The 26,070-nt window shown below is 35.1% G+C and overlaps 1 protein-coding gene and 1 long non-coding RNA gene across 3 annotated transcripts in view; one reads left to right on the forward strand and one right to left on the reverse strand.

Moving 5' to 3' along the window:
* Window positions 1–22,527, reverse strand: part of LOC134747790 (uncharacterized) — a 302,451-nt gene extending 279,924 nt beyond the window's left edge. The window contains exon 1 of the long non-coding RNA XR_010128359.1: window positions 22,487–22,527. This is a non-coding gene — a long non-coding RNA (uncharacterized LOC134747790). The remainder of the gene's footprint in view (window positions 1–22,486) is intronic.
* Window positions 7,373–26,070, forward strand: part of LOC134747783 (uncharacterized) — a 50,918-nt gene continuing 32,220 nt past the window's right edge. Inside the window, exons 1-3 of one of the 2 annotated variants that reach the window (XR_010128357.1) lie at window positions 7,373–7,552; window positions 19,947–20,067; window positions 22,568–22,789. Coding sequence is in view for 1 of the 2 variants with exons in the window: in XM_063682425.1 (XP_063538495.1) it covers window positions 7,462–7,552; window positions 19,947–20,067; window positions 22,568–22,682 (327 nt within the window). In the remaining variant the exon portion in view is untranslated. Of the gene's footprint in view, window positions 7,553–19,946; window positions 20,068–22,567; window positions 25,615–26,070 lie in introns of those variants that run through there. The other variant, XM_063682425.1, reaches the window with a different exon arrangement.

Below are 26,070 nucleotides of genomic sequence, written 5' to 3' on the forward strand. Positions count from 1 at the left end.
TTGGCCTATACATGCACGTTAAATAATAGGGGCTTGTAAAAATGATTTTAACGGAATCGTTTGATAGGGGCAGCGCAGGACCGATCGTTGTGGGAATGTCCAGCAGTGGAGTTCGTCTAATATGATGAAGACGAGTCATAAAATATTTATAACTTTTTATTACATTTAATAGTGGAATCCAGTTCGTTGGGCGTAAGTATTTATGTCTCGTAGAAAGCATAAAACGTGTTTCGGCAAAAAGTCAAATGCAGAGGGTGATTGCGGAAAGGGTTGATAGCCCTCTCACAACTCACTGGATGTCAATGCATGTTCGATCCAATGAGCGTTATGTGTTTTACTAACATTAACGTTTATTTTTATATAGTTTTATAGTATTATGTTTTATTGTTAAGTACTAATATAGTCTTGTAGACAAAAATATGGACACCTGGTGTCTGAAATAAATATTTTCATTTTCATTTTCATTAAATGGTAATTCCACAATATGGGTACATAAACATGGTTGTTTAGCATCAATGTTCTGATTGGCTTGTCGGATTAGGCTTTGGGTGGTATTGTATTTTTTTTAAATCCTTGACGTTTTTGGGACACTTCACAAAATAGGAATACGGTTAAAGAATTATAGGCCCGAGTAAAGAGAGAGAATTATAGTAAAATGCCCGTAAAAGCCCGATAAATGAATTTTTTTTGTGATACACACTTTTATTGCTGTACTTTTTCTATTTGTGTTTCATATTCCATGTATTTGTGTTTTTGTTATACACACTTTTATTGCTGTACTTTTTTTATATACATGTGTAATGACGTCTCGAGTACGCCTCGAGATCTTTCTAATGAGCCTAAGCTCGATGTATTTGTGTTTTTGTGACACACACTTTTATTGCTGTATTTTTTCTCATTTGCATGTCTATCATTACGCCTCGAGATCTTTCTAATGAGCGCAAGCTCGATGTATTCGTGTTTTTGTGACACACACTTTTATTGTTGTACTTTTTTTCATTTGCATGTCTATCAATGACGTCTCAAAATCTTTCTAATGAACCTAAACTCGACGTGTTTGTGTTTTTGTGATACACACTTTTATTGCTGTACTTTTTTCTCATTTGCATGTCTATCAATTACGTCTCGAGATCTTTCTAATGAGCCTCAACTCGATGTATTTGTGTTTTTGTGATACACACGTTTATTGCTGTACTTCTTCTCATTTGCATGTCTATAAGTATGTACCAAAACTAAGTACATACTTAAATTACATTAATTGATAAACAATTTTATAAAAATTTGCATTTAGAGTGACCCATTTTCATTGCCCTCGAGTGTAGAATGGAAGTCCTCTATTTTAGGAGTTGGTTAAAAACAAGGGCCTGATACTCTTTGATAGAGAAAGATAGTCTTATTGCGATTCCTATAAGAGGAAAGAGAAAATAGTGCCATGCTTTGTCACCATCACCCATCACCGACCGGGTGGCAGCATAGGAAGGTAGGAGGCGATGGCAAAATACCGAAATTTATAAGAGTGAAAGAGAAAAAATCCTATGCTGCCCAAATTTTATATGAATATAAAATTCTTTCTCTTACCCCCGGTCGCTCGGTGGCGCTTCTATAACTACTTGTAGATACTATGTCTGTGGTTAAAAAAGATAAATTAACAACAAATGTTATTATGTTATTCTCACAAAGCAGGATGTTATTTAACACGCAGTACCCTGGATTCAAAAACAAAGTTGAAAAACTTGTATCATACGTTTTTTTTTACGTTTAATGACCGTGTTTTTTCGCGTCATCAAAAATCCAAAGTTTTTAGTTTGTTAAAGTCTGTAAGTAGGTATATATCTTCTGCGACTTAACTAATTTTGTGTTTTCTTTAACTTAAATCAAAACTTAAACCAAAGATAGATATAACTCCGTAATAGATGGATACAGTTTAAGGAAAAAACGTGCCTCGAAAATCAAGAAAATTTGATTCTCGTTCAGAGGGCGCTACTAGTTTTGGCCTACAGTCGTATAGATGGCGTTGACGGTTTCGTTTGTTATTTAACAATTTTAACGCATATCAGTGAAAGAACATGGGTCAAAATCATAAAAATAATTAATGCAAATAAAAAAAATCATTTATCTATATTTAAATACATTCTATCGTATTTTTATAAATCTTCATTTTTAGTTTTATAAGTGTGTCGACAGATGGCAGTGAATTTACTGGGGTTACAAAATTTACTATGACAGTACCGCTCTAGTATAAGTTACTCTATGCTTAAACGGACTTGCTCAATCTAAAAAAAAGTAGGTTGCAATTTTTATCTGTAAATAAAAATAACTTTATTTAATCGTTGTAATGTTTTTTTTTCTCCAAACTAAACCGCAAAATTATTTTTTTCTGTATTTGACCAAAACTCATATAACATTTTTTGCTCGTTATGACCTCAGGAATGCGTGGTTAAAATCTGTCGGGTCTTACCATCCCACGGTATTTAATATAGGTACTCAGTAGTATGATTCGCCATCATCATCATCATTATCATCAGTATGACTAATTTACAAAACACAAATCAAAATATTTGGGAAAATAATTTGATTGTTCTCTAAGTTGTAGTAGTTACCCAGCGGAGTAAACCGTTTTACGGAGTAAAACAATCTAAGTTCGACTTCACACTGATATCCTGATAAATATTAATAAGTAATCCGTTTTAATTTTAATTACTTAACTGATTGAAACTTGCGTTAGCGGCACTGATGAGAATAACGAATGAACTTTGCCAGAACGATAATTGTATAATTTCCTAATAATAATTATTGGCGTTATTAATAAAAATGTGACCTTCTGTTGACATCGGATTTGGTGTGTTTTCCCGCGTTTGTTTACATATGGGTTGACTCACGCGACGCCATCACCGCATGCTTCATAAGGTCGCCCGCAGACTTGCGTTTATTAGGCCACGAACGTACACTTACATCAAAATAGATAGAAGCAAATATTTTGGGTACCAGATGTATATTAACTGTCATGAAAAAAAAAACTGTTTTACCCACACGGGAGTTATTATCCCCCAGTTAAAGCAGCGACGGATTAATCCTTATTACGAAAAGATAGTGATATGATAAATAATCAGATTATAAGTTGTCTGAGAAGGTTAAACGTTTTACCTTAGCACAGACACACTTGAACCCGGGTATGTCCTAATACTACATCATCTCGCTTTGTGTGGTGGGGCACAGCACAGCGGATGTCATTCCAGATCTTAGCAGAGCCCAACTGGGGAAGTACCTCCACCTTAAAAAAAAGCAGCTAAATATCACTACACGCTACTCGAGTACTCATAGTGTTGTGTTGCTGCCGGTGAGTAAGGTTGCCAGAGCTCAACGAGGATGCGGTGTGTTAGGGTCGGTTAGCGAGATGACGAAGTTTAAGGAAATACCCGGGTTCAAGTGTAGGTAACACTTGAACCCGGGTATGTCCTTAAACTACATCATCTCGCTTTGTGTGGTAGGGCACAGCACAGCAGATGTCATTCCAGATCTCAGCAGAGCCCAACTGGGGAAGTACCTTCGTAAAACCTCCACCTTACAGAAAACCGCAGCAAAATATCACTACACGCTACTCAAGTACTCATAGTGTTGTGTTGCTGCCGGTGAGTAAGGTTGCCAGAGCTCAACGAGGATGCGGTGTGTTAGGGTCGGTAACACGCATGTATATATGTAACACCTCTGGAGTTGCAGGCCTTCATGGGCTGCGGTGACTGCTTGCTGCATGCTGCCGTAGTATGTCTATTATGTCTAGTACAATTATATTAATTGACCCAAACGTGTACCTTAATACGCAATCACAAAATTAATAATTAACATGTTTAGCGATTGCTGTTTCTTGTACTTTGCGTCAGATTCAACTGTTACGATTTGTTGACGTCACCTATAATTTTCCTTGTAAAAATGTACACATTTTCAACTATAAATAAGTTCTTTGATAAAAAGAGTGACAGAATCACGGCAACGTCACAATCGCGGTACGAACGTCATTCATTTTATCAGAGAAATTGACGGCGGCAGCAATGACGCCACAACAGTAATGTATAGTTAATAATGAGTTTTTAATTTAATTTAATTATGTCTTATGATTATGATTTAATTTAATTTATTTTTATTTTAATTCATCTACTGTAATTTGTTTTGAACTACTAACCAACGTTTTGACATATGTGTACTAACACGAATATGGATTTCTATTATTCTGAAATAAATATTATTAATTAATTAATTCATTCATTCATTCGTTCATTCATTCAATGCAGCTGCCGTCGACATTCTAACGTCACCTCGTTAATCTTCTTGGCATGATGACATCCGAGCAGACGCCGCATGCCCACCACATCCTTCATTAGGCTGCCCGCAGACTTGCGTTTATGACATCCGTTGTTGTGGCCGACGATTTAATAACAATCTATTAATCATGGATCATGAGCAACGGAATCAAGTAGCTTATTTATTTAAGCAATCTGCATTAATTATATCTTTTTGCGTATTATACCATGTACTCGTCCATACAAAAAAAAAATGTTTTTCCACTTTAATAACAAAACTTCCGTGAGACACAGACATATTAAATATATTAATAACGGATCACTCACGTATTTTAAGTCGAAAAACGCTCGACATGTTTCACTCCGTACCGAGGAGTGTCATCAGGAGCTTGTGTTGACGGTGACGGATCGGCGCAGACCCCTGCACGTATTTATAAGGCAAAATATATAGGTATGCGCGAAATGCAATCAGAACAATTTTTGACCAACGGCCGGTGGGTCTAAATGGGGGTCTAGATAAAAGGATGGAATATGGATATAAAAAATACATTACATACAAATACATACAATACACCCGATCATTTAAATTCCCAAAACTTTCACTTTGTTTACTTACAAACGGCCTTCGCATTCCGAAGAGGCGTCCTTGCTAAGGCTGGCCGCAGAGTTGCGTTTCGGAGTTTTATTCGTTAACAGTCGAAAGAAGAAAACCGATTAATCATTGTAATTATAGTCAAGTACAAAATTATAGAGTATTCTAATGAAATTTTAGAAAAATTTTGTTCAGTAAATAATTTTTTTTTTTCGTTTTTTTTCTAACATTTAACGTTAGGTAAAAAATAAGCGCATTCCCGTTGCCAGGGAGGTTTTGGGATTATACCCTGTATACAGAGATGATTTTGATTATATAATTAAAAATAAATAGAAAGACTAGGTAATAATATACACGAGGAAAATATACAAAAACCTATCTTATGAAAGACCACCTGATAAAACTGGTCAACGGTTGTCTTAAGTCATATCAGTAGGCAACAAAAAATTGTTTAGACATAATTATCTTCTTATCATACATTATAATGTAAGTTATTCGTAATTGAGCACAAAACCATCGAAATAAATACGCTACTTCGGTTATTACTGTATCGCCACTTCTTTCACAAAGCTGGTTGGTAAAACATCACAAGCTTTAAATTTAAACAACATTATTTTGGTACCTATATCCATACTATTATTATAAAATGCGAAAGTGTGTTTGTGTGTCTGTATGTTGTTTGAGTCCCATGGAAGGACATAGGGTAGTGTTTATCCCAGAAATCATCTTTTATGATGATATCAGGCTGTCAGTTATTCGGAACTGTCAACTTTTTGTTCTAACTGACAATAGGCTGATATCGTCCGGCGGACTGATAATCAGTGGGTCCCTTAATGGTGATTTTTTTCTATCGAGCGAAACGTTTGATCGAACGTTTGCGCTATGACAACAAAACGCTTTCTTTTTTCTCTATCACTTACATATTAGACAGATAGCGTTTCGTTGTAGTAGCCCAAACGACTGGCATCTTGGCTAAGCACCCTGATTTTGAATCGATAAAGTTACTAGAGAAAAGCCTCAAGATTATTTATCATATTTTTGGCAACCGTATTATGATCTAAAAACCGGCCAAGTGCGAGTCGGACTTGCGTTCCAAGGGTTCCGTATATTACACAATTTAAACAATGTATTTTTTATGTGAAACGTGAGTATGAAATGTCTTTAAAAACCCGTAGGGGTCGGATCAAAAATTAAGTAATTAAGTCCGGCTCACGCTTGACTGCAATTTCTACTAGGTTTTCCTGTAATCTATAGGTAAAGATCTATTTTGTGTATTTTTTTTTAAATTTTAGACCCAGTAGTTTCGGAGATAAAGGGGGGAATGGTCATTTTTTGCCTATTTTCTTGAATAATTTCTAAATTGTTTATCTCCTCAAATTGTAAAAAAATATATTTGAGATTCTCACAATGACCTCTTCATTTGATATATAACAAGATATAGTTTGAATTTTTTAATTTTCTCATTTACCCCCCAAAAGTGGCCCCCATGTTTAAAATTCATTTGTTTGCGTTACATGTCCGTCTTTGGGTCACAAACTTACATATGTATACTAAATTTCAACTTAATTGGTCCAGTAGTTTCGGAGACAGATAGACAGAGACGCACGAGTGATCCTATAAGGGTTCCGTTTTTTCCTTTTGAGATACGGAACCCTTTAGGGCTTAGGAAAGGCTACGATTTCCAAAAACAGCCGGCTGAACACTTAAATGCAAATTTTATGCACAATTAGATAAAATTGTTTTACCCTGTATATTTATTTTGATCATAAATTAATTCACTTTCTGATGTTATATTCAAATTTGCGCAGTATTTTAGTTTCAAAAAATTACATTTGTTTTAAGACGTAATGGCGTAGGAAAATCTGCAAAAGTTGGTGATTTTTAGTATGTGATTTAGGCGGGTTTTTTCGGGGTTTGCAATTATTTTATATTTAAAATCTTTATCATAGGATTCATAGTAAATCACAAATAGTGTACCTTTCTGATTGTAGTAAGACATTTCATATATCTATTACTGAAAATTATATATTTACATATATAATTAGCCTATGAAAATTCTAACACTGATTTAGCAGTGAAAATCCATATTTTTTCCCCAGAATCAGTAAACAATTATGTAACACATATATTAATTTCAGGCAAAAAGAAAAAGAAAACGGCCAAGTGCGAGTCGGACTCGTGCACCGAGGGTTCCGTACTTTTTAGTATTTGTTGTTATAGCGGCAACAGAAATACATCATCTCTGAAAATTTCAACTGTCTAGCTATCACGGTTCGTGAGATACAGCCTGGTGACAGACAGACGGACGGACGGACAGACGGACAGCGGAGTCTTAGTAATAGGGTCCCGTTTTTACCCTTTGGGTACGGAACCCTAAAAATCATGCATTTAAGGGTTAAGTCCGTCGTACACAAATCGTAAGTGTGTATAAATATAAATCCCAACTCAAACACTAGGTATATACAGCGCACCGGTTACTCGCCTGTCAGTTGTTTCACCAAACGCGCTGAGAGAACCTTGCCTTGGGACAACATAATATCGTCGGAATTAAAAAAGTTTATTTAGTGTTTGAACATGTCGAAGTTGGTATTTTTGTGTTTGATGATTGGAGTGGCCAGTGCTGCTACGTTTAGAGGGAGAGTGCCGAAAAAACCAGAGCATTTAGGTGAGTTAACAAGATTTTAAATAATAAATTTGGGACAGTCTTACACAAATTGCCCTAGCGATACAATTATATATTCCTATAATAGATAGATTTAGATAAATACTTAAATCATAGAAAACATGAAACTCAAAAACTACGATGAACACATATTAATTAAATAAATGTCCTGGATTTAAACCTGGGACTACCGACTATAATAGGGGGCCGTCTCTATAAGTTGCTTCTTCATGCTAAGTGTTTCAAAATTTGAATATCGTCTAACTCCCATCTCTATCACTCTTACACTATTAAAGTGACAAAAATACACACAATTTTTTTCTTTGTTAATTTACTTACATTAACAATAAATCCCCTTATTCATAAGCCTTCTTTAATAATTTCATCACTTTCTTCTTAAATATATAAGTCAAAATGACAGATTAAGACAAGCCATATTGAGGCTTATAGCGCGTTTATTAAATAAATATTAAATAAATGGACATCCCGGATACGACTAATAAACAGTTCCTTTTGGGACTTTTCAAAGTAAAATAATTTTCTATTATCAAGCAGAAAAAAATGCGCATAAATCAAGACGAATTGAAAGTTAATTAAACAAGCAATAACAAAATATTTTATATGAAAGCGTAGTTTGGACACATGAAAAGGTCATTGGCCGTTCTCTAGTTTCACGTTTGATAATAGCTTGAGGTTACCAGTTGTTTATTTTCGACCAATATCAGATAATTTGAATTTTTATTAGTTATTTCTAGAACGCCACCCCGTAAAGCCCACAATTCAAAATTTTCCTATTCTTAATTCTAATCTTGTTGTACAGTGGAACCTCGATAACTCGAACCTTAACACGTAACCTTAACCTTAACCGTTAACACGAAATAAAATGCCTTTCCCTCCCCTTCAAAGCCCAAAACCTCCAGAACTCGAAATGTTTAACCTCATTAGGACGAAGTAATCAATGATTCCCTTTACGGTTATCCAGTACAATTTTTACCTCTATACCTCAAAAAATAAAATTTGACGTCTATTAATCGAAATAATAGACAAATTGTTTTATCACCTTTATATAACTAAGAAACAACTAGGTAGCTAACTTCGAGATATATACGGGTGATAAAACAATAGGATATTACCCTGTATTTAAAATAAAATTAATTCACACCATGCATGAAATAAAGCACCAGATAATTATTAGAAAAACATATATAGCAGTTATTTTTAAACACAATTTCTATTTAATCAATCGGATTGAAGTATAAAAAGTAGGTGAGTTGACCGTGAAATTGTTTAATGTTTCATATAAATTGCATATTAGCAAATCGTTTTGACAGTTCTAAAAAAGAAACTGATTTGACTAGTAGGAGAAACAATCTATTGTGCAGTGTAAGTGCAGTCTTATTACTTTATTCGAGTTACAGATATTTTTAGTAAATAATTACTAATATAAAGCTCAGAATAAGCAGTAGGAGAAATATAATAAACTTTGCTTTCTTGTTGTACAAATAACTATTTTGGAACGTTGGTTTGTAAAGACGTTTGTCAAGTCGACTGCACTGCTAAAGATAGTTTATTATTCAAGTAGTATATTACAAATTACAATGCGCTTATAAACGTCAAAAAAAGCTACGCCCGCTCTAACCCTACACCTGTGCCTCGAGAAGACTTAGAGGCCGTAGTCGATTTTGGAGCAAAAATGTAAAATTGATAGATTTAGTCGTTGAAATTATACACGTTTTGTTACGTAATATCTAAGTAACAAGTATTGGTTTCTATTAGCACGTTTTCTCATCTTGCCTTTTAATAATGAGGTCGCGAGTGTGCGTCACCGGTAATATATGAAGAGAAGGGGCAGTTTTTAAAAATTCGTCGAAAAATTATGGTGGTAAATTATACAAATTGATGTATAAGAATAGTTTTAGCAAATGTTGTAGATTGTTTAAGTATCAAAATTACGTTGAAATTAAGTCGATTTTCAGAGAAATTGTCACTTGTTTTGAAGTAATTTCTGGAGAAAATTGAATTCGTTTAACTTTCATTTCCTCGAACTCTAAGTCATATAACAAAAATGTAATCTGATGAAAGTTAAGTACAGAATATGTGTAATACAAATTTACCATTTTTAACAGTCCAAACTTTACGAAATTTACAAATAAGAGCGACAAAATCAGTGCTTTACGCGCGTTTACCTAAAAGTCCATCAGAAAAAAAATCATTACTAATTTAGTGTCTGTTTTCAAAAAATTGATCTGATAAAAGGCAACATAAGAAGACGTGCTAATAGAAACCAGTACTTGTTATTTCAATTAGGTATTAAAAGGTGTACAATTTCGCCAACTAAATCTATCAATTTTACATTTTCGCGACTAAAATCGACACCGGCCTTTTAAACGGACGCATGCCAGAGAAAAATGAAAACTACTCGCTTCATAAAAAAAATACACAGAGATTTCAAAGACGGATAAGAGTTGACTTATCGAATATTGGCCTCTATGTTTGTATAACATACCTGAATTCAAAATACGATTTATACGCGGTAAGAAATACGGTAGCTTATAATTTTTTGAGAAAAAATATTTAAAAAACCTTAACTCTATCGATAGATATAAGTAGTTATTCTGGATGAGACTGCCCCTCAGAAAAATGCATTTTGACACAGTTGATTTCATTTCAGAACGATCATTATCATGTTTGATGTAGCCAAGATACTTGACGATTATAATATGCACAGTCAAAAAAAAATATTTATGTAGATTATCTACGTTTGAGTAAAACCGGTACGACACAAAATTTCTCTCCTATAACACATGTAACATCTTTTTAAAACTAGCAATAGTATTTAATAACATTTATGATTATACATAATTAATTAGCATTTATTCATAATATTGGCCTTCAAACTGATTCACTATACTAATCAGTGATTCAAAGCATCCTATGGCATCATAGTTCCGTTTTTTTCATAAACTGTTTTTCTCACTAGAAAGAAAACAAATGACGTATTCTATCCATCCGGATCCGGGTGCAAAGGATTTGGAAATTCCAACCAATATAAAGGTAAGCATTATGACATCAAAATGATGTAATTTTGCTATTATTGAAACTATAGGTCTGATTTTCTTGTCTTTAAACTAAGTTCATAAACTATGTATGACTGTTTGTTTCTGAATAAAAAAAAAAAAAAAAAAAAAAAAAATATTCGCCCGTGCTCTCGCTCGCGCCAATACACAATAGTCTTATAATACGGTGTGCACGAGCGAAATGCACGCGCTAATGATAACGAATTGACGTCATTTAGATATCAAAATGTACGTTCCGATTGGCGTCCTTTTTAACGTCACATGCTAGTGTTTCATATAAATTGCATATATAAAAAATATTTATCAGTACGGTTTTTACTCACTATTATTTTTAGTCGCTTTTGGCGACATGTTTCGGATTCTTTGGGAATCCATCCTCAGGCACGAGTGTCCGCGGCGGTTGTTCGTCGTGCACTCCACCGAAAACCGTACTGATAAATATTTTGAAATATGTCTCACGATAGTTTAAGTGCGATTAATTGCATATATATATATTTTTTTTTTTATTTACACAAAGGGTACATGCTTACAAACAAAATGTATGCATCGCCAAACTGTAACCAGTTTGTTGGCGATTGAAGCGCTCAATAACAAAATGGATATGATTTGATTAGTAGTCAAATACCCTATTGTACGTAAAACCTTAATGTGCGTTATTTTCCTTTGTTCATTTGCTGTTTATTTGCGACAATAAATGAGTTTTTATTTTTATCTTTATTTATTTCTACAATTGTATTTGTCTTGGCAAGTTTTGATATCTGGGCGACTAGATATACTGGTTTGGTCAATCCCTCAACTCGTCTGATCAACAGTCGTTAAAATCACACTATTAATAATACTAATAATAAAAAAACAGTCGGTCGACAACCTGTTAAAATGACACTAATGATTTCTGTCAATAAACGGATTCGGGCTTCCCCGGCGCGTTCAATTTGAGACTCGTTTTGATTTCACTAACACGAATTCCTTTGGTTTTTCCGTTGCCGTAATAAATTTAAAAAAAAGTGTGTTCTAAAAGGAATGTAAGCTTTAACTATAAAACTCCCGTGAGACTCAAACATATTAAATACACATATTAAACATATTAGACAGATGTCGAGCTATTCGACTTAATAACGGGGTTTGAACCCGCGACCTCCGGATTGAAAGTCGCACGCTCTTACCGCTAGGCCACCAGCGCTTGCACTCTAACGGCTACCTAGTACTTAGTAAGTAAATTAGGTGAACTAAAACATAAATCAAAATCTCTCCAAATCCATAATGTTATAAGATCCGTCTCAGTATTTTATTTATGACTTCAATAGCGTTATCATTGTTGACATTACCTTTAAAAAAAACATTAAACCGGTTAAAGAATGCAATAAAATACGCATCGATTTTAACGCCGCCGGCGTCACTGGGATTCTTCAAAATGAATTAAAAGGCAACAAACGACCTCATCAGTTGTTTATAAAACGACGACCCTGACCTTCGGGTGACCTTTGGTGAAATATTTTATCTTCTATAAATTATTGCAGAATTATCGAAAGGGTCAGATTCTGTGCAGTAAACAGATTTTCACAGTAGAGCAAGGAATTTTGTCACTTGACCATTACCAAACAATTTTATTAAACTGGTTTTGTTTGACAATAGGGTACTTTCGTAGTGGTTAAATCAGTTTCAGTCAAAGGTTAAAAACGGGACCCTGTTACTAGGACTTCTCTGTCCGTCTGTCTGTCTGTCACCAGGCTGTATCTCATGAACCGTGATAGCTAGAGAGTTGAAATTTTCACAGATGATGTAGGTATTTCTGTTGCCGCTATAACAACAAATAAATAAAAAACCGGCCAAGTGCGAGTCGGACTCGCGTTCCAAGGATTCCGTACATTAAACAATTTAAACAATGTATTTTTTATGTGAAACGTGAGTGAAATGTCTTTAAAAACCCGTAGGGGTCCGATCAAAAACTAAGTAATTAAGTCCGACTCACGCTTGACTGCAATTTCAAATAGGTTTTCCTGTAATCTATAGGTAAAGATCTATTTTGTGTATTTTTTTGAAAATTTTAGACCCAGTAGTTTCGGAGATAGAGGTCATTTTTTGCCTATTTTCTTGAATAACTTCTAAATTATTTATCCTAAAATTATAAAAAAATATATTTGAGATTCTCACAATAAGCTCTTTCATTTGATATGTAACACGATATAGTTTGCAAAACTTTATTTTTTAATTTTCTCATTTACCCCCCAAAAGTGGCCCCCATGTTTAAAATTCATTTGTTTACGTTACATGTCCGTCTTTGGGTCACAAACTTACATATGTGTACCAAATTTTAACTTAATTGGTCCAGTAGTTTCGGAGAAAATAGGCTGTGACAGACGGACAGACAGACAGACGCACCAGTGATCCTATAAGGGTTCCGTTTTTTCCTTTTGAGGTACGGAACCCTCGGTGGGTGAGCCCGACTCGCTCTTGTCCGGTTTTTTTCGAACTGTCAAAACGATTAGGCACTATGGAATTTATATGATACCTGCACAAATGACGTCACGGTCAAGACCTGTTTTTAAATAGAAAAATAAAAATCCAATCCGATCCAATCCAATTTGTTAAATAGAAATTGTGTCAAAAAACTATATGACATTTACTGCAGTTGATTAAATTAGCTTACTGTTTGCTGTTAGTATATTTATGTACTGTCGCCGTGTCAGGTAAAGTAACCGTGAATACTTATTATTTTGGGACACTGCGACATTGAGGTCTGATAACGCTGCGTTGGCCTCAGGGGTAATGCTAATTTGTAGCCAAAATAAAGTGCACTAGCGATTAATTTAACGATTGTAATAAACCTTTAATAATATCCCAATTACTACCAAGTACATACACACGTCTTAAGCACGGCTGCCACGAGTTGGCATTTGACTTTACGTTAGAGACTACGTGAACTCGATCGCATTCTCTATCGCGGCAATACATTAGTGCGATCGAGATGGATTCCGATGGCAGCTGCTGCACTACTGTTGCGACATTACCGCTGATGCTGCTGTCAATTTTCTTAATAACGTGAGTGACGTTCACCGCCGCATTACTGCCGCGATTATGACGTTCAATCCGTCACTCGTTTTGTCAAGGAATTGACGAGCGTGCTTTCAAAAATAAATATTCGGATCAAATACCGCTGTCCTACAACTTCAGTGTATTTTTTCCATAAAATACTGCACTAAGCTATACCTTTTGCATAGGGTAGGATAGGAAACAGTAGCTCAGCTCGAACAGTGGCTCAGTCGCCCAAATATCGCCTCTATCATGTTGGAATTAGGTTAAGTGAGCCACTGTACCCGGCATTTTTTTTCCGAGCCACTGTTTCCTATCCTACCCTACTGTATCAATTGTAAAGCAACTTATTAGCTATGCATTCTTGGTAAGAAACCACTTTAAATCCTAATTAAATTTAAAAATTTGGAGAGAAGCTGAAGATAGGACGCGGGTTTTTGGGTGTCCCATGCACACTTTGCAAACTTTAGAACGAAATAAACATAAATAATGGCCCTTTAAACTTTCGACATATGCACGAAAAGTGTTCTTTTACGCACTAGTGCGAGAAAGTAGCACCATATGTACTGTAAAAATAATATCGTAACTTATAAGTAGTAGTTACATGTTTGTATAACAGCTGATTGATTATTCCAACGTGGTTAACTAATTATGCAAGTTTTTTTAGCCACTTATCTCGCTATTCTATAAAAAGGCATGGCTCATATAATAGACCTATTAAGACTAATGGCACAATTTAAGAGAAAATGGTGTTAAGAATGTTACGGCCGCACATAACATACGGCTTTCTTGCCTTAAGTTACGGTACGAACGTATCTTGTTCATCAGTAAATTGCGTGTAATTTACTATAGTTCTAAAGGTTATGACGCAGATAGCTTATATGTATCCACAGTGATAATATGTATGATAATTGCTTTTACATTTGTATGTAAAATACTTTTTTTTTATCAAAGCGTATTCTTGTTTTTTGTGTCATAATCATAATGCGCCATATGGGGCATTTTCTATGAAAAGGGACCTTATTGTCGATAGCGCTTACGCCGCACAGCGTTGTGCGGCATTGTATTTACATCGGAGCATCGTTTATAATGGCGTAAGCGCCATCGACAATAAGGTCTCTTTTTATAGAAAATATCATATATTAACTCTTGAATCCTTGCTTGTTAGCTTAAATTCCAGTTCAAAATATTTATCCCAGGCCAAAATGCCCAGATAAAATAAAGATAACAAAATCAAATTAAAATTAAAATACATGTCAAGTCGCAACAAGGTGATAGCAAGGCGCGCGTGTAACTCAACGAGTTGTAATTGTAAACGTCCATAGGCTGCGGTGTAAGCTTAACATCAGCCGCACGCTTCTGATTACAGGCATACAGACAACGGGACAGGTGAAACTAAATTAGGTCTTTCAAATCACCTCACTCTCTCGTGTCAAATTGGACAATCTATTCAGAAAAGTCAGCGTTTATAGACCCGCCAAAAAATGCATGCATGGAACGAGCGTTAGCGAAGGTCTCCGTTTCAGCTTCGGCAAAAATGCTTTCGTATTACCGGATGATCTCTCCTGCAGGTCACATTTCTCAACCAATTCTCGTGAAATTTTGTGAGCAGGTTCGATAATTATATAGATTTTTTCTGTCGCTTCGGTTTTTTGGATTTTTTCAAAATGGCCGAGCCATGGAGTTCGCGAGGTTCACAGCTCACAGAGCCAGTAATAACGGTAGACAATAATTAAAATATTTGTTTCAAACATCTGAGAATAAACCCAGTGACCTATTTAAACTTAAGTCCGGAGTTCACAAACAACGATAAGTGAAACAGGTCACATACATAATCTAATGAGCTAGCATTGGCACAACTGCTATATACTTAAAGATAAAAGATGACCTAAAAGCACTATTTAATTATTTATGCATTGATAAAAATACTGGACCAATATTGCTCCACTCCACGTAAATATGACGCAAACAGCTGTCAATGGTGTCACTCCATTAGGTGACATTCGAATGTCAACTGCAGTTGAAGCCGCTGCGGTGAATTTCCTTGATAAAATGAGTGACAGATGAATGCGCCACTTATTTTATCAGGGAAGTTGACAGATATGTGACGAAATCACCGTCGATGCAGTTGTAAAGATGGGACCCAAGACAGAAGTAAAACACAAGACTGTCGGTTAAATACTGAAGATATAATGCCTTAATTTAAAAGATACAATCCTTTATATACTAAATTATCTAGGTTAACTATGAATCACACTACTTGGGAGGTCTACACGTGAAAGGTGTCAAATGGTTGTTTACCTAAAACTTATTCCTTATATAGAGGAGAGTCATCTTACATTACTTTCCGTATATGGATTACATTCCTAACCTAATATGGGGGAGAGTCATCTTACATGACTCTCCGTATATGGTACCGCTAAGCTATATGATCCTTATGATCTAATTACATGTTATTCGAATCCTATAAATACCTAATATTCTATGCCTACACTTCATCTCCCTCCTTTTGGAAAAGGAAAAATGTATTATTGAATATATTTTTTCTTTTTTTTTACATTTTTTTATATTATTGTTTTTATATATATATATATTTTTTACACTTAATTTTTTTTTGACATTTTTTTTTAATAATTATTTATCCATAACACAAAAATAATATTCATATGTCTTCCACTATAATAAGTATGGTTCATAATTATGCTAAAATAAAATTTTACTTACATGTTAAAATAAAACCATTAATAATACAAAAATCTCTTATCTTAATAAAATTAAACTTATTTGATAACAAAGTAATTCTTAATTCAATCTCCTCTTCTATTAATTCTCTTATTTCTCATTGTCATTGTCATTGAATAATACGCGTATTAATTATTTGTCACAATCCTAGGTACCTTAAATTACACAGGTTTTTTTTTCATATTGTCAGTATGCATAACTTTTAGTATCGTCTTTCCTATTTACTTGCAAGAAAATAATGTTTCACAATTTATTTATTTATCTCTTTCTCTTTTATGACGTCTTCACATGCTTATTATGTTTATTATTTGTTTTCATACTATCTCTTTTATAAAGCATGCACTGTATGCGATTCTCATTGCAAGGGTATACAGCATAATTATCTATTCTGTAGCGCTACAATATCTCTTCAATATATCATATATTCATTAATTCACTCATTTATTATTTTATTCATTATTTCTTTCAGGATACAAGGTATATTATTATTATTATTTATTTCTTTATTGCGCATATATTATTTATACCATTAATTATTACTTAACAGGCAGTTCTTTTAACACTTCCTTTCTTTAACAAACATACCACGTGTCCAAGGACCGTCACGAAAGGTAGCTCGACCGAATCATGATCAGGTAACAAGGATTTCGTGCCTGCCCTTGTATCCCGGTGTACCTTGCTACATTGTTTTAATTCGCACAACAGTTCCCTTCGGGCCACTGAAGCTAACGAATATCATTATTACCGTTATCATTATTCTCATATAATCTCTTTTAAAATAATTAATTTTCCTCATAAATTAAAAACAATTATTATCCGCTTCATATTACTCACAAACCATCAAAACTACAACATATAAGGATTTAATTCGCTCTTAGGTGATCAGGCTAATTGCATCATAAAAACTTATCTGCTTAGCTTTGCCATCTTTAACACAACTTTATAAACCTCACAATTTCAACCTTCTATTTTCGCGAATTTTCTCTTTAAACCAGTCCTTTATATTGTAATAACTTCATTTTCTAAAATAATTATTTAACATCACTACAAAATGTTACCTACAAACATTTAAATTTCCATCCCATAGTAAAATAACATCAAGTTTTATTTCATAGACATATCATAATATTTAACCGTTGTTCGTTTAATCTTTGTTACATATATGTATTCCACGTTTAATTTTTCTATATATATCACTTATTTCCTTCCTCGTTATTTGTTAATTATGCATTCAAGTCCGTGTTAACAAAGTCAAATCCGGTAAAGTCATATCTTCTTACTATAAGTATCCTATGTATTTTCCTTCATACTTGACATATATCTACTTAATTTACCTTATAATAAAATAAACATTATAAAATCAATAAATTTAATGCATTTCGCCTAAGAATCTATTAAGAAGAAGTTAAAAGAATGTAATATTTCTATTTTTAAATTTATTGAATCTACATCTAAGAATTTAAGTTGTTTTTTTTAAATACATTTTATTAACCTTAGATATTTGCAATTAAAAAAAAAATAACTACCCTGAAAATACAGCTTGTTATGACAGTCAAATTAAATATCCACATGTACACTCTTAAAAAATAATTAAAATCTCGAACACAATTATTGAGTGTACCTTAATATAATAGGAGTCCATTTCTTCTTGTCTATTTGGGTCCACTTAGAGTCATCCAGCCGCGCCCACAGCTTTCGTTACTGGTTAGCAATAACCGTCATCACATACACATGCAGTCTTGGTTCGCGGATTTGCACAGTACTTTATCCGAATAGTTAAATCACGTTTTCACATTCACGCTGATAGATTTCTCACAAAAATAGTTTTATTTACGTTATATTAGCAAACCGGCGCTGGTATATCACTTGCCTTCATGTCCATATTATGTCTTGCTTTATTTAATTTTACGTATGTTTATCACTAGAGTCCACTTTCCCACACATTATTTTAGTTTATTTAAATTATTGTTTGTTTTTCACTTTCAGTTTTTGCTTTTTGATATTTTAGTTTTTCACTGTTTTTTTTTCTTGCGAATGTCCACATATTAAGAGTTTTAAATTATTTTCTTGAATTATTTACTCGAAATTTTGCCATTGAAGCGCGCCCCGCCAGTGCAGAACCACCTACTGCACCGGCAGGCGCCATATGGCGTAGACTTTACGCCACTGGCAGGATCGCCATGTAAGGATGGGACCCAAGACAGAAGTAAAACACAAGACTGTCGGTTAAATACTGAAGATATAATGCCTTAATTTAAAAGATACAATCCTTTATATACTAAATTATCTAGGTTAACTATGAATCACACTACTTGGGAGGTCTACACGTGAAAGGTGTCAAATGGTTGTTTACCTAAAACTTATTCCTTATATAGAGGAGAGTCATCTTACATTACTTTCCGTATATGGATTACATTCCTAATCTAATATGGGGGAGAGTCATCTTACATGACTCTCCGTATATGGTACCGCTAAGCTATATGATCCTTATGATCTAATTACATGTTATTCGAATCCTATAAATACCTAATATTCTATGCCTACACTTCACAGTAATATCAAATAAAATTATTCTAATATGAAAATATTTCAAAATATACTTTAAAATACTACTTAATCTATGGATGTTGCTATATTAAGGGTGTCACATGCGCGTTTATGACTGGTGAAGCAATTGTTTCTACTACACAACCTAAAATAAATAATTAATTTGAGCTATCGTTTTGTTTCGTCCTCTTCCGCAGCGATAGGTTAATTTCATTATAGTTGATTAAACCGTTTCGAAATGAATACCTAAGTTATAAACTGAAATATACGTCATATACGAAAGAAAAAAAGACCAAGGCCTCCAGTGCCCAACGCTTGAATATTGGAGCCATATCATCAGAAAATAATAAGGAATGCGGTATTGTATCCTTGGCTTGGTGCCAGGGTTATGTAGCGCTTCGCTTGTCAAAATACCTACATTTTTCATTGTCATTTTTATTACTATTGGAAAGTAAATAGCATAATATTATGAGCATGATTCCCACAGATCTCGGCTCTTCAAACAGTTCAAACAATTCGTACCTATTGAAATTATTAAGGACAACGCCATATAAGGTGCCTTTTCATAGAAAATGCCTCATATAATCTAGTTTCTGTGTTAATTTTTTTCATGTCATTTTCCTTTAATAAAAACGTAAATTCAATCATCATCATAACTCTTAAGAGCCTGGCTCTTGTCGGTAGAGTAACCGCCACTCCGTTCTTCTTTCTGTCACTGTTTTGAGCTCCTGATACGTCACTACGTTGATTTTCTCTTTGGCTTGGTCCAAAAACGCACGTCTCGGTCTTCCTCTGCCTCTCCTTTCTTCTATTCTTCCTTCTATAATAGACTTTATGTAAGTATCGTGCCGTATCAGGTGCCCCAACATGTTTCCCCTTCTGTTTTCAATTATTTTCAGCAAAGATCGCTTCTCACCTACCAAATCCATTAAGTAAATATTTAATTAAAGAAGTCGGCACCATGTGTCATTCTGTATTCACGTGATTTTCTCCTATTCCAGCTCACAAAGAAGGCTGTTACGTGGAGCAAGTAAAAGATGTCATCCCGTACGGGTCCCAGGCTACCCCCATCGGCGAATGCGTCCGGATAGAGTGTGGAAGCGACATGCTGTACTATGCTACGTAAGTATTCATTAACGAATAGCTGGGGATCATTATCATCCTGGACCTTTATCCCTATTTGGAGTTGGCCTTCATTGTCCTAAGCCTCCAGGTGGCACGGTTCCTGGTTAGGTTCTTGTCGATGTTATTTAAGGTCTTTTTGGACCGTCGTCCACCAAGTGGCGGGGGGCCTTTCGCTTCCACGCTTCGTTGTCGGCAAGTATAAGGCTATTTTGACGATATGGTCTTCGGGTCGTCTTTGTATATGACCGTACCATCTACTCGTAAGGCGTTTTTCAACAACTTTCTCGTTAATATGAGCGACTTTAAAGCTGCCTCTGACATGTTCGTTTCTGAGTCGCCGTCGTGAGTGGGTCTGAACGCCGGCCGATGCGCATTTCGCAGAATGGAGTTTATTTAGGTGTTTAATAGTGGCTCAGCATTCGGAACCATGGAGTACGGCGGGTCTGATCGCGGTCTTATATAGTTTTCCCCTTAGTGGCATTTTAATTTTAAAGATTTTTTTAATAATAGCTAGGAGATATAGATTAATAATATCTTATTAGATAGGATAGGTAGACTAATTATCGCCTAGCGCGGTACGGGCATGTGATGCGAAAAGAAAGTCATGTGACGTAAAAGGTAGTAGGAGTGAATGTGGAGGGATGTAAGATGAAAGGAAAATCAAGGAAGAGTTGGATGGACTGTGTGAAAGATGATATGTAAAGAAAGCAGATGAATGAAGATATTTAAGAACGACAGAGAGGTAGGTATATCTGGCAGATGGTTCAATGTATACCGAAAATTATGTACACACTGCGATAAATCAGTCCGCAGATTCTATAAATTTTTACCCTATTCCCGGCATTGACAGATTTGTACAAAGTATCTTTTGCTAGACAGATCAGACCCTGCTAGCACGAGTTGCGTTCTCGCGCGCGACTCTATACAGCAGGGACCGGCCCGCTATCCCTTATCGGGGTTTTATAAGGGTATTGCATAAGGCTTAACTCACCATACCCTTTGCCTGACGAAACCCTTTGTTATGCTTTTAAAAACCCTTATATAAAGCTACCACATTTGAGTAATCGGTAGCCCAAATACCCTTACAAAACCCTTATCATCCGCTCACCAACACCTTGCATATTGCTTATAAGGGTTAGCCTTATGAAGGGCTTCACTTTTAGCATATAAGCGTGCTAATTTAAGTCGTCTACCTTGTTCATAAAGAACACATTACTTCGAATCCGAGCGATCATCGGCGGCGACGGCGGCGTTCTTTGACTAGGCACGTATTTTCTTTCCTTTTCATACACTACCGTAGATATATACTAATCCTGTCTCTTTCACGCAAAGGGAAACCTTTATAAAAAGCGCTTAAAGATAAGGGTAACCCTTATTAAGGGCTAGCCTTATTTTTGGTTGGCTTTTCGGTAAGGGTTAGTCAAAGGTAGAGGTATGAATGGGCTTGCAGTTCAAAAGGGAAAGTCTTTCAATGTGTTAGCCGTGTTTAAGTGTCGCCCATTGAAAGGGTTTTATCGCGGAAAGGGTTGTCCGGTCCCTGCTATACAGTCTATACAGCTAGGGATACACTTGTACCTACGCAACGTATCCAATGCATTATGAAATCTGAACGGTACCTACTCGTTATATTTGTAACTGAAGTAGGTATAGCTTTAGCAAAAATATTTTGTTTGTTTCGGCGAATTTTAGAACAAAGGAAAAATAATATCATTTTATAACGAACCAAATTTCACTAACAAAATGTATTGTAGACGTAATAAGGATATGGAAATACATTTCTAAATTTCAGAATAAACATGTTATCCTATTTCAACGGTGCAAATTGAAGCGTAAAAGGCATAATTGTATTTATTTTATTATGAAATTATATTTGCTATAAATAAATTTGAGGAGTTTTCAGTTACAGCGGACAAGTAAACAAGCATTATAACACTTTTTTGTTAGGTACGAAAATGAAAATATCAAATAGACACACTATTTAACTCACACTAGTCAACTCTAATTAAAAAAGTACAGGGTGAAATTTTAACCACCATTCATACTCTACGTTATGGATGGTATAGAAAGGATGCCAATCTCTTATGGCAGAATTGTTGTAAAAGTGACCGCTTTCAGCTTTAAATAATAGTTCCTAATCTCTCCGGTGGCGCTAGTTAGGCTCTGGGACATGAGTATAACATGAACCGTATAAGACAACAAATAACCCGACCAAATTACGTAGGTTGTTTTTGGTAGTATTTCGGTTTATGGTGGCGCCGCCTAATTACTGTTTTTTGATGGACACTTTTCATACATAGAGATTTGGCTCCTTTATATAGTCTCCATGCTCTACTTAGTGACTTTATATGTCATACTGAATAACTTTTACTTTTGGACCAATGCCGAAATCACGAAAAAAAAATTGGCTATTTCATACATTCCGGCTGATGTGATGCCGCTGATTTCTATGGAAAGCCGAAATTTTATGTTAATTTAATTTAAAAAAAATATGTTTCAGATGCGGTGTGGTTTTCTCCAATGATCCGAAATGCCACAAGACAAATGAGGATCTCACGAAGCCCTACCCCCATTGCTGCCCTACGTTCAAGTGTGAATCCGAAAACCAAGTCTAATGAGTTATGACGAGAGTATATCCAACTGGCTAAAAAAATCAGGCTGTAAGAAAAAAAAAAACAATTTTATTTATTTAAAATTAAATAAGGTCACTACCATGGAGACTGTATCATCATCTTCCTCGCGTTGTCCCGGCATTTTTGCCACGGCTCCATGGGAGCCTGGGGTCCGCTTGGCAACTAATCCCAAGAATTGGCGTAGGCACTAGTTTTTACGAAAGCGACTGCCATCTGACCGTCCAACCCAGAGGGGAAACTATGCCTTGTTGGGATAAGTCCGGTTTCCTCACGATGTTTTCCTTCACCGAAAAGCGACTGGTAAATATCAAATGATATTTCGTACATAAGTTCCGAAAAACTTATCGGTACGAGCCGGGGTTTGAACCCGCGACCTCCGGATTGCAAGTCGCACGCTCTTACCGCTAGGCCACCAGCGCTCTACCATGGAGACTGTATAAAGGAGCCAAATCTCTATGTATGAAAAGTGTCCATCAAAAAACAGTAATTAGGCGGCGCCACCATACACCGAAATACTACCAAAAACAACCTACGTAATTTGGTCGGGTTATTTGTTGCCTTATATGGTTCATGTTATACTCATGTCCCAGAGCCTAACTAGCGCCACCGGAGAGATTAGGAACTATTATTTAAAGCTTAACGCGGTCACTTTTACAATAATTCTGCCATAAGAGATTGGCATCCTTTCTATACCATCCATAGTCACTATCATGAATCTAGTATAACTGGATCGGTCGGGTTGGGGGAAATGAGCGAACGGGATAGTCTTATGTATCTTTCAGTAGGAGTAGCAGAGAAAGCGCTGTTATTGTTTGTCCTTGTCACAGTCTCACATTTTTTTTTATTCCCCACCGTACATTTAGTATGGTTTATGGTGGGCTACAAATCTTCTCGACCAATTGTCGAATTGCGTATGTTCTGTCCCTCACGGGCGCACGCGTATAGCTGACCTATGTAATGCTAGGTCTATGGTCACTATGGAGCATAGATCTAGTATATTTCTATTTCTGAGGTGAAAAATATTTTGTGTGACTACGAAATTATACATACAAAATGTAAAAATATTAAGCCAATTTTTATTATGATTGAGTAAGAAAGTAATCATTGCAGTACGATTATGGCTAAAAATAACAATCTCTGTTATTCCATGCTTTTGTGTTTAGTGGGTATCAAAATCTTATTAATCACGTTCTGATTTTGCAAATAGCTAGTGGTGTAGCCCGATGTCATTTTAGGCTTTCGGCATTCACAAAGTGGACTGTTTTAGTGTGTTCATTGAGAGTGTATTTGCCATCAAAGGACGGGTCAAAAGAGGAATTGATACAGTGGACCGTTTTGCTCTTGACTTGACTTGCGTTTTGATATCCATTTATTGGAAGGCCTTATTTTCGAATGTACATTTGATGCTATATTATACTGAAAACGTAATGGGTGGGCTTGATTGCTCTGATCTTTATATTATATTAATCTGCAATGAGGGCTATCGTTTTTTTGCTCACTAGTTGGCGCCTCTTGATGGTGGTCCAAAAGACTAAAGAACAGCTGTCAGTCATTGAAGTGACAAGTGACATTTGACATTTCGAACTATGGAAAAGACCACCATCTACACTAGCGCCCCTAGCGGCGAATTCATACGCGTTAGCCTTCATTGATACCTATATTAAATCAAACTGATTTTTATATTTAACTTGCATCTGCGTCTGCGCGACTGTGCGTAGGTATTATGCGTTAAACTTAGTAATTTTACCCGCATTTGATGAGATAAAACCCGTGATATAAGCATTTTTTTGGTAATATAGGCTATCTATCAATAATACTATATATACCTATGATAAATTTCATCTTTTGTGATGCCGTTTTCTGTAATTAAGAAACATCAAAATTTTGATATTTAATATTAGACTGATATTGTATTGTATTGAGTTTTGGTTTCAGAATAACGTTTCCCTTTGATTAACCGGCCTATCATGGCATAGATTTGTTGATTATGGAGTCCATATTGGTTTTACGGTTGAAATAACAACCTATACTGAACTTAGAGGTCTTAAGGTTTAATCAAGGCACTTGGTAGGCAATTATTAAGATCAACTACGGGCCGATAAAGGCTTGGTTGAATTAACCTTTTTGGGGTTCCGTACCCAAAGGGTAAAAACGGGAACCTATTACTAAGACTTCACTGTCTGTCTGTCCGTCTGTCACCAGGCTTTATGAACCGTGATAGCTGGACAGTTGAAATTTTCACAGAAGATGTATTTCTGTTGCCGCTATAACAACAAATACTAAAAATAAAATAAAATAAATATTTAAGTGGGGCTCCCGTACAACAAACGTGATTTTTTTGCCGTTTTTTTGCGTAATGGTACGGAACCCTTCGTGCGCGGGTCCGACTCGCACTTGGCCGGTTTTTTGTATTATGTTAATGACGTTAAAATGTAACAAACTAACTTAATGTAAACCTGCAATTATGTAAAGCTTGGAAAGTCTCAGTTTTTAATTTACTTTAATCTATCTAAAATGTAACTAATAGATAAACAATTTAAAATTAGGAATTTTAAGGTTCTGGAAAATAGAATATATGTATTTTATGATTATTTGACCATTTGTTTCACTTTAGTGTGACCATATTAAATATATTAATAACGGGTTACTCACGTATCGGAGTGAAACATGTCGAGCGTTACTTAAAATACGTGAGTGACCCGTTATTAATATATTTAATATGTCTGTGTCTCACGGAAGTTTTGTTACTGTAACCAGTTGGGATACTCGTGTAATTGGAATTAAAAAAGTTCCTTATTAGAGTTGAGTTATTTTCGACTCTAGAAGCTATCTTGCCGCCAAATTGTTGAATTAATTTATTTTTATTGATTAAATAAGTTTGTAAAAAAAAGTATTTTGTTGCTTCCCTGTGGTTTTTTTTTAGTTTAAGCGTGATGCTTCTTACGATCTGATTCTAATTTTAATAAACGTCAAAAATTTGATCTCGATACATTCATCAAACAGAAGCGTCCTCTTTGACACTGAGAGATCCGATCCATATCGTATCGAGATCAAATTATTGACATTTACTGAAATTAAAATCAGGCCGTTAGGCTGCCTACTTAAACATAAATAATTAGAAAAAACGCATTACTAAAATTAAACTTTTAATAATATTACTAACCGGCTGTGACGCTAATGCGCACATGACGTACAGTCAAGGGCATAAATATATAAACATTCCCAAAGTTTCAAAAATATGTGTACGCTCTTACCTTACACAATAAAGACGTGTTCACATATTTTTGAGCCATTTGTCTGGATCATGTCATGATCAAGTCATGACTAACAGCACAAAACGTAGGATTGAGGTAAACGGAGAACACATTGC

The sequence above is a fragment of the Cydia strobilella genome, chromosome 15 (assembly GCF_947568885.1).
Source record: "Cydia strobilella chromosome 15, ilCydStro3.1, whole genome shotgun sequence".
NCBI lineage: Eukaryota > Metazoa > Arthropoda > Insecta > Lepidoptera > Tortricidae > Cydia > Cydia strobilella.